This window comes from Oncorhynchus gorbuscha, unplaced genomic scaffold, assembly GCF_021184085.1.
Source record: "Oncorhynchus gorbuscha isolate QuinsamMale2020 ecotype Even-year unplaced genomic scaffold, OgorEven_v1.0 Un_scaffold_6:::fragment_4:::debris, whole genome shotgun sequence".
In the NCBI taxonomy this organism is placed as follows: Eukaryota; Metazoa; Chordata; class Actinopteri; order Salmoniformes; family Salmonidae; genus Oncorhynchus; species Oncorhynchus gorbuscha.
Genome location: NW_025745435.1, coordinates 1 through 15,139, shown reverse-complemented (window position 1 = coordinate 15,139; position 15,139 = coordinate 1). Strand labels below are relative to the sequence as shown.

General features: G+C 39.7%; 1 protein-coding gene across 12 annotated transcripts in view; it reads left to right on the top strand.

Moving 5' to 3' along the window:
* Positions 1-12,482, top strand: part of LOC124019001 (NAD kinase-like) — a 31,930-nt gene extending 19,448 nt beyond the window's left edge. For 7 of the 12 annotated variants that reach the window (XM_046334340.1, XM_046334339.1, XM_046334341.1 and 4 more), the window contains 9 exons: positions 3,172-3,301; positions 5,296-5,401; positions 5,963-6,048; positions 6,163-6,304; positions 6,478-6,614; positions 7,193-7,292; positions 9,262-9,419; positions 9,696-9,905; positions 10,213-12,482. In XM_046334340.1, the coding sequence (XP_046190296.1) occupies positions 5,302-5,401; positions 5,963-6,048; positions 6,163-6,304; positions 6,478-6,614; positions 7,193-7,292; positions 9,262-9,419; positions 9,696-9,905; positions 10,213-10,338 (1,059 nt within the window). In that variant the 5' untranslated portion in view covers positions 3,172-3,301; positions 5,296-5,301 and the 3' untranslated portion in view covers positions 10,339-12,482. The remainder of the gene's footprint in view (positions 1-3,171; positions 3,302-5,295; positions 5,402-5,962; positions 6,049-6,162; positions 6,305-6,477; positions 6,615-7,192; positions 7,293-9,261; positions 9,420-9,695; positions 9,906-10,212) is intronic. The other 5 variants (XM_046334344.1, XM_046334338.1, XM_046334335.1 and 2 more) reach the window with 4 other exon arrangements.
* The last annotated feature ends 2,657 nt before the right edge of the window (positions 12,483-15,139 follow it).

The window sequence follows — 15,139 nt, the reverse complement described above, 5'->3', positions numbered from 1 at the left end:
AACAGTGGGTTAACTGCCTTGTTCAGGGGCAGAACCACAGATGTTTACCTTGTCAGCTCTGGGATTCGATCTTGCAACATTTCGGGTTACTTGTCCAATGCTCTAACCACTAGGCTACCTGCCACCCCAACACCCTCAAAATATTGCCAGATGGTACATTTGCGTGCTACCATACCCCAAAGGAGATGATGGGGAATATGAAAACATTGTTTCTCTCCGATATCATAAACTAAAGTTGAGCAACAATGGGAAAGTAATTATGTTTTGAAAGTTGATAAACTTGTAACCTCACTTTTGAGAAAATGGCCTTTGTATGTTTTGGTACACCTACTGCAGACCTCTTGTCTATACCCATTCAGCATCATTCACACCCTCTTAAGCTTTAGCCCCACCCATCTCTTTAAGGGTTGATCCGAGCGTTCTGTCCTAACGGCAGCAGTCAAGCTAACTGGCTAATGTTTGCTAGCTTGCTAGCTACTTCCAGACACAAATGAGAGAACAGCTCACTGACCATTTTACTCGCCCTAGCAGAGCTGGTTAGGCTGTTTTTATGTTATCCAGAGCGTTGATGACAGCAACTGTGTTGCTGGAAACAATTTACACTTTTTTGCCAACGTTTACTGACCCCGGCCATATTCAACGGGTGTTGAGTGTTCGTACATTTGTCAGTTATTCTGCGCACTGGCATACTCGGATGAAAGTGCTCTGAAATCCGAGTAGATAGCGAGAGTGAATTTACCAGCTATGTCTATGAACTGTTGTCACAGTGACATCATTAACATTCTATTGAAATGGTTACTTGCATAGTGGAGTATTTTGTTACAACATGTAGCTAGCTAGCTAAACAATGAACCATAATCGCAACACATGACATTACTGCCCTACATGAATCTGCAGCTAACTAACCAAACAGGTTCAATGTTTGCTTGCTAACATTAGGCTTTAAATTGCAAAGCAGATGGCTCTGAGATACAAAGCATATTACTACACAGATCATACACGTAACGTTAGCTGTCTGGTTCGCTAGCTAACGTTAGCTAGCTAACAGTATACTATTCTGAAATGAAAATTACTCTGACAATATTAGAAACCTGTAATATCTGAAAATGTATACATGGATGGATGCTTCTCCCTCTCTCACGGATGCCATGGTTGCTCTTAGTTTGAAGATGTAATCCAGATAGAGGGGTTTTCTCAATCTCCTTAGCTATCATACTCTAACTCCACTGTTTCAAAACTCTGTCCTCCAAGTGGAGAGCAACACTTGTGCAGTTCTACTACGCGATACATATATATTTTTAAAGCCGCGTCAGACAGGATTACCTACATATACTGACCAGCTCAAATAGACCAACTCGTGCTACATGTCAGACCAATCCGAACTCATCTCTCGGCATGTCCTGCCCACTCATTTTCTCTGGAAGGTTGTTGTCTTTTTCTGTGGCTAAACCAACTAGGCTCGTAATTTAACAATTGTATTCATATTTACAGATGGCATACAAGTTTGTTATTAAGGCACATAAAAATTCACATGTTCCAGAAGGCATTTTTGCAAAAAAAAAACGCATTTAGATTTTTTTTTAAAGTTTACGTTCAAATGGCTCTCCTGTGAAGTCATGACCCGCAACATACGCCTAGTTTCCTGAAACGAGTCACAAATTGTTTTACTTTTACGTCCCTGTGGGAATCGAATCCACAACCCTGGCGTTGCAAGCGGCAAGCTCTACCAACTGAGCCACATGGGAACTATGTCTCTTTTACAGTGTCAGTCTTATGGTACCAGAAGCCAAACAATAATAGATTAAGCAGTGTAGTGTGTAATGTAGTAAGCTGGTGTTATCATGTGTGGTCCATCTCTTGTATTTGTACTGTTGTATTACTGTTTTAACACATTTTGTATGTAAAACAAACCTCTGTTTCAACAGACGAGTATCTCATCCTTAACAGTATCTCAAAAGAACAATTTGATATTGTACAAGGACTACAAACTACAGCCCAACTCTGGTTTTCCCTCAATTAGGCTACTTTGTATGAAGGCCTATAGATTCATTTTTGTTTTAATCGACCATTTGAGTTTCAAGTTAAGGTCACGTGTAACCAGCTCACAAAGTCGACAAGGACTGCTAGAGCTAATCGCATGCATTATGTAAAAAAATACAAGTAGCCTTACTTTTAATGAATGATGACAAAGTGCACATTCTGTATCTGTATGCTCCGTTAACTAACACTATTCCACAAACCTCTCAAATGTACATGACTCTGGACGATACTTGTAGCGCGATACTCGTTAGTATTGTGGCAAGGAAACAATACACGAGCGGAGTTCACTTCTTTGGGAAAACAGCCGGAATGTTGGGAACAAACATAATTCTGTTGACATCCAGTGTCACATTAATTTATTTTCCAAGCTATAGCACACAATATTTTATATAGAGCAGGTTTTTTAAGGACCAAAGAGTTCGGTCTGCTTCGTGTTTTCATTTCTGCCATGGAAAAAATATTGTGATACTGGTATCGTCACAGCCCTAATGGAAATTTGAAACAAATACAACAGTCAAAGATGACAAGAAAAATTCTTATGACACCAAAGCATTTCAATGTGTGTCGCCTTCATCAGCGTGTTAATTAATTCCTGCACTTTAGTTGGAATGTGAGGTCACTGTGATGTGTTTATGTAAATGCATGGTCCCTTCTTGACCCTGCTGAATTCTGAGGCTGCCAGTGTTACTAGACTAAGCCCCAGCCAATAATAGGGTAGGTATTAAGCAGCTCTGCATCTTATCAAACTGGTAAAAACAAACAGTATGAAGAAACACTGAGCCAACAAACCACAAGAGCTCAAAACATGGCTACTGAGAGCTCACCATGCCCAAACTAGAAATGTTCAATACCTGCAAAGTTTACAGGCTACAGTAGTGAGAAACCATGAGAGAATTACAACTATGTTTATTCACCTCAAAATGTCAAGAAGGACTCGTGTAAAACTACAGTTCTTAGCTGTAGGTTTACAAATGGTTCTCCATCAAAATTGTTTTTTAAAATTATTATTACGGAACAGCTCTTTGTTGCTGCAATCCCTTTGATCAAATGATGAGTGATTTAAAATATACAATTCATTATTACCCTTAAAAAGGTATTGATTACCTGTGGTCTTTCTTTCTCACCACTCAGGCACATTCAGGACCCAGCCAGCCAGAGACTGACGTGGAACAAGCCTCCCAAAAGTGTCCTTGTCATCAAGAAGATCCAGGATGCCAGTCTACTGCAGCCTTTCAAAGAGCTCTGTGTGTTTCTCACAGAGGTAGGGCATTTGTACTTTTTGCAGTGACCCACAGTGTGCAGAGGCTCTCTAGTCTCAAATTATAGCTACCTGCACCTTAGCAGCCTTGATGGGTGTGTGTAGTTCAGTTTCATTAGAAAGTATGCCATTAAGTCCCTAAAAACAGAAATATTAGTGACTGAGAATATATTAAAAAATTCATAATTGTATACTTACACCTTACAAGAAAGTAAAGCTGCTTGTAAAACTGTACAGTCTGAATATTCTTTCGACCTATTAGTCTTCTAAAGGGTAATATGAAAGTATTGGCATTACCAGGGTTTGCACAAGGTGCTTGAGGTGGTTAAAGTACTTGAATTTGGCAGTCTGATATTCAAATACTGGAATTACTTGAAAATCAGACATTTTCTCATGTTGGTACTTGAAAAGTACTCGAATTAAAATGAGGAGAACAGAAAATTATGAAATATGTTATTGGTCTTGCAAATTCATTTCCAGGTAGACCACCAAGTTTTATTTCCTCATGTGTTTTGCGTTCTGGTTGCCTGGCGAGCTCGCTCATTTCATCCACACTGCCACTCAGCCAGGCAGGTACAGAACTGACTGATTAGGTGCCGCCAAACGTCACATCAATAGCTAGAATGCTGGGCAAATTTTAAAAAAATGAATGGATGTAGTGGAGGGTAAATGCTGTTTACGCACGTTTTTATTTATGAATTTGCGTTTACTCAACCCTTTTATTTGGTTAATTATCATTTACCCACTTATTGCATTCCCAGCAAGTTCTAATCACGCATTACTCTGCGAACGAGTGGAATCATGAATTATTTATGTATGCTCGTTATGTTCCCCTGCTCCCCCGAATTTTCCATTTTAGCAGCGCATTCATTCACCACTCTTTCCAGCGCGAAACTCCGCCCACGACATAGGCCGAGAGGTGAAACAAACTACGTCAGCCCAGATCTACAGCGGCAAGTAGCAAAGAGATGCTGCTGACAGTGGGAATTCTTCTAATATCCCTCGACTCCTGCCGTGTCAACAGACAAACCCCACATAACCCACCCTGACTCTGAGAATGAGTGTACAACTGGTAAATAGTCACTGATATTTCAGTCAGAAGTCTAGTTAGCTAGGTTGCTCAAGGACTCTGGCTATTAGCCAGGTACTGTAGCTAGCTATAAAGATGACGCTAGTAGGACATATGTTTAAATAGGGTCCCCTGAGAGAGTCTTTAATCTTATCAAACACATTAAGAACTTGTTTATCTTCAATGGCTCTGGATAAGAGCGTCTGCTAAATGACTTAAATGTAAATGTAAATGGGTATAGAATACCCAATTTTAGAGTCAACTAAGGGCCTTTTACAGAATTCACTTTCATGTCATTATGGGTTGGGACAGCCTGTGGGACCTAATTTAAAGACAATTTAATAATATGTACACTGAACAAAAATATAAACACGAAATGCAACAATTTGAACGATTTTACTTAGCTACAGTTCATATAAGGACCTCAGTCAACACCATCAGTCCTCATGTATGTAGTAAATAAGTAGTGTTTTTTTTTCATGAGGTTGTAGTGATATACTGCCATCTGGTGGCAACTAGAAACAATTGCATAATAGGAACTATTACAAATTGATTGTCTTTGAAAATAAATATTTGTGCTTGAAAAAGCACTTGAAGGTACTTGAATTTTTATTTATTTTTTTTTTATTTAACTAGGCAAGTCAGTTAAGAACAAGTTCTTATTTACAATGACGGCCTACCCCGGCCAAACCCTCCCCTAGCCCGGACGATGCTGGGCCAATTGTGCACCGCCCCATGGGACTCCCGATCACGGCCAGTTGTGATACAGTCCGTGATCAAACCAGGGTCTTTAGTGATGCCTCTAGCACTGCGATGCAGTGCGCCACTCGGGAGCCTCAAAATTGGACTTTTCACTATCTGTACAAACACTGCATTACATGTGCATGTTGCTAATGCATATGTTTATACTTGTGCGTTGTTCTAACAGAAAAACATGATTGTTTACGTGGAGAGGAAGGTTCTGGCTGACCCAGTCATCCAGGCCGATGAGAGCTTTGCGGCCGTCATCCAGAAGTTCTGCACCTTCAGAGAAGGTGAGGAGACCATTAGAGGACTGGGTCGTATTCATTAGTGCACAAAGTATCTATTTTTTTCAACAAAAAAACGAAAATGCAATATCTTATGGGAGAAGTTTAAGTAGTCCCTCCATTTTTTGTCAGTTTTTTTTCCATTTGGTGCCTAGTGAATACAATTCTGAAGGATGATAGATTGATCTGATTGACTCTATGTAGCTAGTGATGTAGGATCTTAATTTGAGCCAGTATGCTACAGCAGGAAAATAATCCTGCAGCAACAGGAACTGTGAATTATTATGTGGATTATAATTAATTTATTATTTTGTAGGGGTTAATACATTTCTGTTAGGGAAAATCAAGTCTGAAATTTAAAATTGCAAATGAGAGATTTTAGAAGCCTTTTTTAAAACTCAGATGCAGTACAAGTTTGCATTTTCTGCTTTGCAGGAAAATTCTCAGCAACAAAAGTGACTTGTGTCAATGTCAGGAATGTCTATGAATGTCTATGAAACTCTCACTTGAAGTAGTATAGCTTTCTCTTACGGACATGAACCTAATGTGTTTGTATGCACACCGCAGATCTCGATGACATTTCCAATCAAGTGGACTTCATCATCTGTCTTGGTGGAGATGGGACCTTACTTTACGCATCGTCACTCTTCCAGGTATATATTTACTATTCACTTCTCCACGTAAAGTAAACATACTCATTTGTCAGTTTTTGAATATACTGTGAATTGTAGTAAAATAAATCTTGATTGTGCTTGTTTTGTTCATAGCTTGCTTGTGTGTGTATGTGCGGATGTGTGTTTTCTCAGAAGAGTATTCCACCTGTTATGTCCTTCCACCTGGGTTCTCTGGGCTTCCTCACGCCTTTCAACTTTGACATGTACCAGTCTCAGGTCACCCAAATCATTGAGGGTACGTCTTAAGGCTTGTCCTTACCCAATTTCAACAACAGAAGCCTTACTCTCTTATCTGTATGCTGGTGGCTGTTTACACGGCACAAGTTGTGATAGCATTTCTAACTGCTAGGTTCACATTTACATTTTACATGCTACTCTTAAACAAAAGTTTGTGTGTCTGCTGAGCAGGTAACGCCGCCATCATCCTGCGCAGTCGCCTGCGAGTGGTGAAGGAGAGCCGAGAGAAGAACGCCCAGGTGGACAAGAAGGGCATCATCATGACCAATGGAGACAGCGAGGGCAGCCGCAAAGCCATGCAGTACCAGGTGAGCGCTAAACAGTACACCGGACTGGTATGTTACCCCAGTATTATGGTTAGTACCACAATAGGTTCCTAGCATCATGATGGCGTGGAACATCTCAGTCAAAGGACTCATTGTCCTTATTCTGGTAATGTTCCCACTGTCACAGGCCTGACCTCTGATCCCAGCGGCATGATAAAATACCAGAAAGGTCTAAATGTACAACCTGTTTTGGGGACTGTAGGGTGATAGCAATCCTTCAGTTCTAGTTACACTTCCTCCTTATTTGTTTGAGGTAGTCTATCACATGGATTTGTTTCACTGCTTTTCTGTAGTTATAGCAATGCCCCCTATGTGCTTCTATTTTGGCCTGGTGCTATCATCTATCATAGGGTGGATGTATGTGGGCTATGTGGGGTGTTTGAGTTTTGATCTTGGTTCATTATGCATTGTCATCATACACACAGTCCCTGCGTCCTGCTGAGTGGGCTTTAACGAGTCATAACATAGGGCTGGGTTCAAAAAGTATTCCCAAAGTAATTAACAACATGGCTAGTGGAGTATCTCTGGTAAACATGACTCTGGGTTTCCTGGTCCATCAGGTGCTGAATGAGGTGGTGGTGGACAGAGGCCCGTGCTCCTACCTTTCCAACGTGGACCTCTTCTTAGACGGACACCTCATCACCACGGTACAGGGAGACGGTGAGTAGTAAACCCCTCAACCAGCTGCTACTGGGTTAAAGGACATGTTTTACCCCATCGGCATGGCCGATTAATTAGGGCTGATTTCAACATTTCATAACAATCGGTAATCAGCCTTTTTGGATGCCGATTATGGCCGATTACATTTCAATCCAGGAGGAGACTTTGTGGCAGGTTGACTACCTGTTACTCGAGTACAGCATCAAAATAACCTTGTGGCTGCAAGGAGCCAAGGTAAGTTGCTAGCTAGCATTAAACTTATCTTGTAAAAAAAAAACTAGCAATCTTCACAATCACTAGTTAACAACACATGGTTGATGGTTTTACTAGGTTAACTAGCTTGTTCTGTGTTGCATATAATCAATGCGGTGCCTGTTAATTTATCATCGAATCACAGCCTACTTCAACTTCGCCAAACGGGTGACGATTAAACAAAAGCCCATTCGCGACAAAAGCACAATCGTTGCAATAATGTGCCTAACCATAAACATCAATGCCTTGCTTAAAATCAATACACAAGTATATATTTTTTAAACCTGCTTATGTAGTTAAAAGAAATTCATGTTAGTGGGACATTAACTAGGGAAATTGTGTCACTTTTCTTGCAGTCAGGGTATATGCAGCAGTTTGGGCCGCCTGGCTCGTTGTGAACTGTTGAAAGGCCATTTATTCCTAACAAAGACCGTAATGAAATTTGCCAGAATTGTACATAATTATGACATAACATTGAAGCTTGTGCAATGTAACAGTAATATTTAGACTTAGGGTTGCCACCCGTTCTATAAAATACGTAGCGGTTCCGTATTTCACTGAAAGAATAAATGTTTTGTTTTTGAAATGATAGTTTCCCGGATTTGACCATATTAATTGACCAAAGGCTCGTATTTCTGTGTGTTTATTATATTATAATTAAGTATATGATTTGATATTTGATAGAGAAGTCTGACTGAGCGGTGGTAGGCAGCAGCATGCTTGTAAGCATTCATTCAAACAGCAGCTCTTAGCAATGCTTGAAGCACAGCTCTGTTTATGACTTCAAGCCTATGAACTCCCGAGATTAGGCTGGCAATACTAAAGTGCCTATAAGAACATCCAATAGTCAAAGGTATATGAAATACAAATGGTATAGAGAGAAATTGTCCTATAATTCCTATAATAACCGCAACCTAAAACTTCTTAACTGGGAATATTGGAGACTCATGTTCAAAGGAACCACCAGCTTTCATATGTTCACATGTTCTGAGCAAGGAATTTAAACGTTAGCTTTTTTTACGTGGCATATATTGCACTTCTACTTTCTTATCCAACACTGTTTTTGCATTATTTATACCAAATTGAACATGTTTCATTTTTTATTTGAGACTAAATTGATTTTATTTATGTGTTATTGATAAGTTAAAATAAGTTTTCATTGTTCATTCAGTGTTGTTGTAATTGTCAATTATTACATATATATATATATATATATATATATATTTATATTATATATAAAAATTCTGCCTATTTAATCGGTATCTGTTTTTTTGGTCCTCCAAGTATCGGTATCAGCGTTGAAAAATCATAATCGTCGACCTCTAGTTTAGATGCTGTAACTGGTCGTTATACTATGATGTTTATGCGACTGCTTACTGCTTGTGTACAAGCCACGAGATGGAAATCTGTTCAAATACAAACATGGTACTGATGTTCTATTAGTGGTGCATACTGTTGCAGCTCGCCTTGTTGGTAGATTTGGCTGAGATGGCAAAGTTTAGTCTTTGCTTTGCTATCTGTCCTTCACTACTTCCTAGTAACTCCCTTTCTGAAAGCCTCTCAGAATGTCAGAAGTATTTCAGTTGTCTTGGGGGTGGTTTGCTGTGTTTTGGAACTTCTTTCAGCTTGTTGTTGGTGTTTTTAGGCTTGGGTGTTGGTGGTGTAGCGGTCAAAGTAGTGTCTGTCTCAGACTGTCTGTGTGTTTGTGTTGTCTCAGGTGTGATCGTGTCGACTCCCACGGGCAGCACTGCGTACGCGGTAGCAGCCGGAGCCTCCATGATTCACCCCAACGTGCCGGCCATCATGATCACCCCCATCTGCCCCCACTCACTGTCCTTCAGACCCATAGTGGTGCCTGCTGGGGTGGAACTCAAGGTAAACACACACATTCATACACACACATGCATTCACCATACTGCCATTATCCATTTACTTCTCCTCTCCAGAAAATTTGTATGGAACACTACACAAAGGTAACCAATGACCAGTCTGACACACAGCTACCACAATGCATACTCTTTCAGTCACTGGTGATGCATGGCAATGATGACATTGCTTATAATACACACTGACATTTACTGCTAGACTTTTGTTGTCTTTGACTGGTTGTTCATCTGGATTCCTATCTTCTGCTCCGTCTGTCACACTCAGATCATGCTGTCACGTGACTCCAGGAATACAGCCTGGGTGTCATTCGATGGGAGGAAGAGACAAGAGATCTGCCATGGAGACAAGTGCGTGACCTTTTGGCCCCTCAGTCATCGCAACCTCCCCCCTAGTAAAAATACCACGAAACAAAAGCTGATAAACATGGAAGATAGCCTGATGAACTCAACCCAAAGCTCATCTAACTCCCGCAAGGTGCCTGAATACACAGAATTGACCAGTTTCATGTACTCGAGACAAAAATTGCACATCACATGATGTTCTGTAGTGGTTTTCCTTCATGCAGCCAGAGATAATTATCTTCCTTGTCGCTGAAATGCTGGCAGACCATTGATATACCAGTAACAGAGGACTCATTTTAGGAAGTTAGTCAGCCAGTTTCAAGTGTCTCTTTTGTCATTGTTTGGGGGGGATTGCGAATACCTTGCATGCCTCCCACTCATACCTGATTGACTGTGACGTTTGCTCTTTTGTCTTTTTCTTTCTCTCTCTTCATTTCCAGCATTACCATCACTACTTCCTGCTTCCCCGTTCCCTCCATCTGTTTCCAGGATCCCGTGAACGACTGGTTCAAGAGCCTGGCGCAATGTTTACACTGGAATGTGAGAAAGAAGCAGAACTACCTTAGCTCCAAGGAGGACGTGTTCTGACGCCAACAACCTCGCCTTCCCGTGACACCATTCTCATAGTACACCATTTTGGGTGTATTCCAGATGTACAGATTCTGCTCAGTTCTTCAAAAATCAAATTCGATCTTTACAATACCTGGACAAGTGTTTAACATACCACGGCAAAATGATATAGCGATCCTATATCTGGAACGCACCCTTTGACTTCAGTTGGATTCCATCAGGTCAATTTGCAATCAACATCCTCCGGAGATTCATTTGTTTTGGTTCTAGATCATCCCTTACTGTTAAGAATTTCACACCCTTTTAAAAAGATTGTTGAAATTGTATTTTTATGCAAACAACCAAATTGTCTCATGCCTGACTGAAAACAATCCAGGTTAAAGTTAACCTGTTAGACAAAGTAATACTGAGCTACGGATCAACCCCAAGCTTCTCAACATATAACACAGATATAATGACTGTTGTCAGTGGGGATTTTTATCAAGAACCAATGTTCTTGGGGATATGGAGTTGAAAATGTATTTTATAGTAATGATTGACGTTTTGATACAATCCCTAAAATAAAATGTATTATTACTACTTCAGGAACAGCAGAATTGCTTCTACTCTGCAATAATGAAATAAATGTATAGATTGTGCCTTAAACTGGTAAATTATATTATCATAATCAATGAAGGTTTACATAACTTTCATTTTCTTAAATCGGATTTACATCTTAGTGCAGGTGTAACATAACCATATCTTCAGTATTCCTCATATTCAAGCTTCTCAAATGGCTTGTACAAATGTTAATCTTACATTAATGTTGCGTATCTTAACTACTCTGTCTACAACAACAACGCTGTGGTGTCTGACCGTGTGTAATGTCAAGAGAATGGTACGAACATTAAGAACTGAAGTCCATTCCAGGTGAGATGAGACCACAACTCGATGTCTTCATAGCCTTTCACTATAAAGCCATAGCTCTACTATGTTATTCGTTTCATAGTCAAGTGGGATGCATAAGATGATTCCATTGTAATTCTATTGTTTTCAATCAAAGTGATTGTGAGTCTACAGGGTTTTTACCACCCCAGGTTTTTGAGTTTTGTTTTTGCTTTAGACATGGGAGGCCAGGTAGGTGGACTTTAGCCCATTAATGATATTGAGTTGGTGAGGTGATGAGTAGATTCTGGTGTAGTGTCTGGATGGACCTAAACCCTGCTGTGCCACTCCAGGACCAGGGTTGTCAACCCCTGACCTACGGTGTCTGACTGTTATTGCAGTATGCTGAGAGATTGAAGGCATTCAGATTCTACAAGGTAGTGGCCTGCCTTACCAAATGAGACTGCAACACTCACCCCTCTTATTGACAAGCTTTGAAATACCGACTTGATAAAATGTTATGGTGTGAGGGTTTTTCTTCTAGCTTACAGACAAATTATAGTGTACGAGTTTACTACGTATGTTGTGCGGGATAGGCAAGTGAAATTTCCACTGATGGAAAAACTGGTCTAAGCTCTGTAGATACCAGTGCACCACACTGCACGAGGACCATTTAACTCTAGTCAATCAATCATTCCTTATTTTCTCATTTATGATGCTTGATATATTTATGAACCAGTTTACACTATGATTGCTGAAATATAAATCTCTGGTACGTTTTTGTATATTGATATGTATATGATTAGTACAGTAAGTCAGTTTAACTATATCTATTTTCTCAAATTAGAAAAACAAATGTCCTCTTTCAATGGAATTTGGAGTGGAGTATTTTCAAGTTAATGGCAGTCCCTTCAGTTGTTAGGGAGATATAGTTTGGAAACATCTGTAAGAAATCCATTTACTGTACTTTATTTTTCAGAGAGTACAGTGTTTTCTCTCCTGAAGTAAAGGCAGTTGTGAACTTTGCCTTACAAACCAGTTGCACTGAAATCATGCTAATCATATAAACTTCCCCCAATGTGATATATTTTGTGGGACCTTTTGGATGAAGGACCTTATTCCTATTGTTCTTTCTATGTCAGTTATTCTCTAAGTGCTTCTCACTTTAAACTCTGTTTTGTAGACTTCTCCAACTCTGAGAGCCTATCACTTTGTAAATATTGTTTCTGAATAAATTATATTTTTCCAGAGCACTTGAATAAACAAAGAGAGCCAATCTATTGTCAGTACGTGTTCATTTTCAATTGGTTTGGTATTATTTTGTGATCCTTGTTGAAACATTAATGTGCTGCATTTGTCATCCAATGAATTCTACCCCTTTCATGTGTGTGTCCAGGAACAAAGAAAAATGGAACCCACAATTTGAGGAAGTAATATATTTCACAGCAGTGCACCTCGCTTCCTTAATTTTAAATTTTTTATTAAGCAACAAAGGAGCTTACTGCAATTACCAAATAGATAATCATGTGTTAACTGGCTTTCAGCAATGTGAGCAACTTTTAATCAATATAAAGACTATTACATTTCTAACAGTGCATTTAAAATGGAAATGTAGAGTAGTTAATACAGTAATATATTAATGAGCCAATGAATTGTGTTCATTTTTTGGGGGGGTGATACCTTGTTGAAATATTCAAATGCTGCGTTATTGTTTTTCATGCATGTCGAGGTCAGATTAATTTGACCCCTATTTTTGTAAGTGACTAAGAACAAGGAAAAAGACAGCATAACATGCTTTATTACTTATTGAATATTTGAGGAAGTATGGTCTTTCCCAGCAGTTCACTTCTCTTCCTAAATTATAATTAAGGAGTTTACTGCAACCCTTATTTCATCATTTTATTGAGAACCTGCAGTTTACAAAAACACGATAATGGGTTGTCAACCAATCAATAAAGTGCAGCGAAAACCTATAAAGATGTTCAGTCTTTCAACAACAATTAATGATAATTTATCTATTTCAAACTAAGATATTTTGGATAGTGCATAGACAATGGACATATCAAAAGTAGTTCATACATAGGAATATACTACTGTATATGAAATTATAAATATTGTTCACCAAAACAGAAATCTAAAAAGTTAGCAGTATAAAACCTCTCAAATAAACCATTTCATAGACAGGGCACAATTTCCAATGGATGTATTAGAATGCCACTGAACATTGTCTTTGGTTTATTTTACAACAAGCACACTTTAAATTATAAGGTAAAAGTGATAATCCGTTCATAATTATGGTAAAAGCAAAGTGACCCTAAAAAGATAATTGCTGTACAGAATATCTGCATTGATTTACATACAGTAGCTGTTTCAGAAGTTACATTGAGCATTTGGCCTTGTAAACTGGTTCTCCAGACTCCAAAGAACTTAACATCTCACTGTACATGTTGTAGGCACATTAAAGGGTAAGCATTATCCAACATACTGAGATGAATCCTCTAGAAGTAGGTCAAATGTGATAAGTAACCATGTCATAGACTCACAAATTAATCAGTGGTGCTCATCAGCTATTATAAAATAATTAGTTTACAGTGTTTTGTAACTTATAGTGCCTTCGGGAAAGTATGCAGACCCCTGGACTTTTTCCACATTTTGTTACATTACAGCCCTGTTCTAAACTTGACTAAATGTCTCCCCCCTCCTCAATCTACACACAATACCCTATAATGATAAAGGAAAAGGTCAAATTGTGTTTTTGTTTTTTTAATGGAAATGTAACATTTACATAAGTATTCAGACTCTTTACTCAGTATTTTGTTGAACCACCTTTGGCAGCAATTACAGCCTTCAGTCTTCTTGGCACACTTGTATTTGGGGAGTTTCTCCCATTCTTCTTTGCAGATCCTCTCAAGCTCTGTCAGGTTGGATGGGGAGCGTCGCCGCACAGCTATTTTCTAGTTCCGCCAGAGATGTTAGATCGGGTTCAAGTCCGGGCTCTGGCTGGGCCACTCAAGGACATTGAGAGTTGTCCCGAAGCCACTCCTGCATTGTCCTGGCTGTGTGCTTAGGGTCGTTGTCCTGTTGGAAGGTGAACCGTCACCCCATTCTGAGGTACTGTGCTCTGGAGCAGGTTTTCATCAAGGATCTCTCTGTACTTTGCTCCATTCATCTCTGCCTTGATCCTGACGAGTCTCAAACTCCCTGCCACTGAAAAACATCCCCACAGCATGATTCTGCCACCACCATGCTTCACTGTCGGGATGGTGTCAGGTTTCTTCCATAAGTGACGCTTGGCATTCAGGTCAAAGAGTTCAATCTTAATTTCATCAGACCAGAATCTTGTTTTTCATGATCTGAGAGTTTTTGTGCACCTTTTAGCAAACTCCAAGCAGGCTGTCATATGCCTTTTTCTGATGAATGGCTTCCCCTCTACCATAAAGGCCTGATTGGAAGAGTGCTGCAAAGATGGTTGTCCTTCTGGAAGGTTCTCCCATTTCCACAGAGGAACTCTAGAGCTCTGTCAGAGTGACCATCGGGTTCTTGGTCACCTCCCTGACCAAGGCCCTTCTCCCCGATTGCTCATTTTGGACGGTCAGCCAACTTCTTCCATTTAAGAATGACGGCCAGTGTGTTCTTGGGGACCTTCAAGGCTGCAGACATTTTTGGTACCCTTCCCCAGATCTGTGTCTCAACACAATCCTGTCTCAGAGCTGTACAGACAATTCTTTCGACCTCATGGCTTGGTTTTTGCTCTGACATGCACTGTCAACTGTGGGACCTTATCTAGACAGGCATGTGCCTTTCCAAATCCAAATTTACCACATGTGGACTCCAATCTAGTTGTCGAAACATCAAGGTTGATCAATGGAAATAGGATGCATCTGAACTAAATTTCAAGTCTTATAGCAAAGGGTCTGAATATGAATAATATAT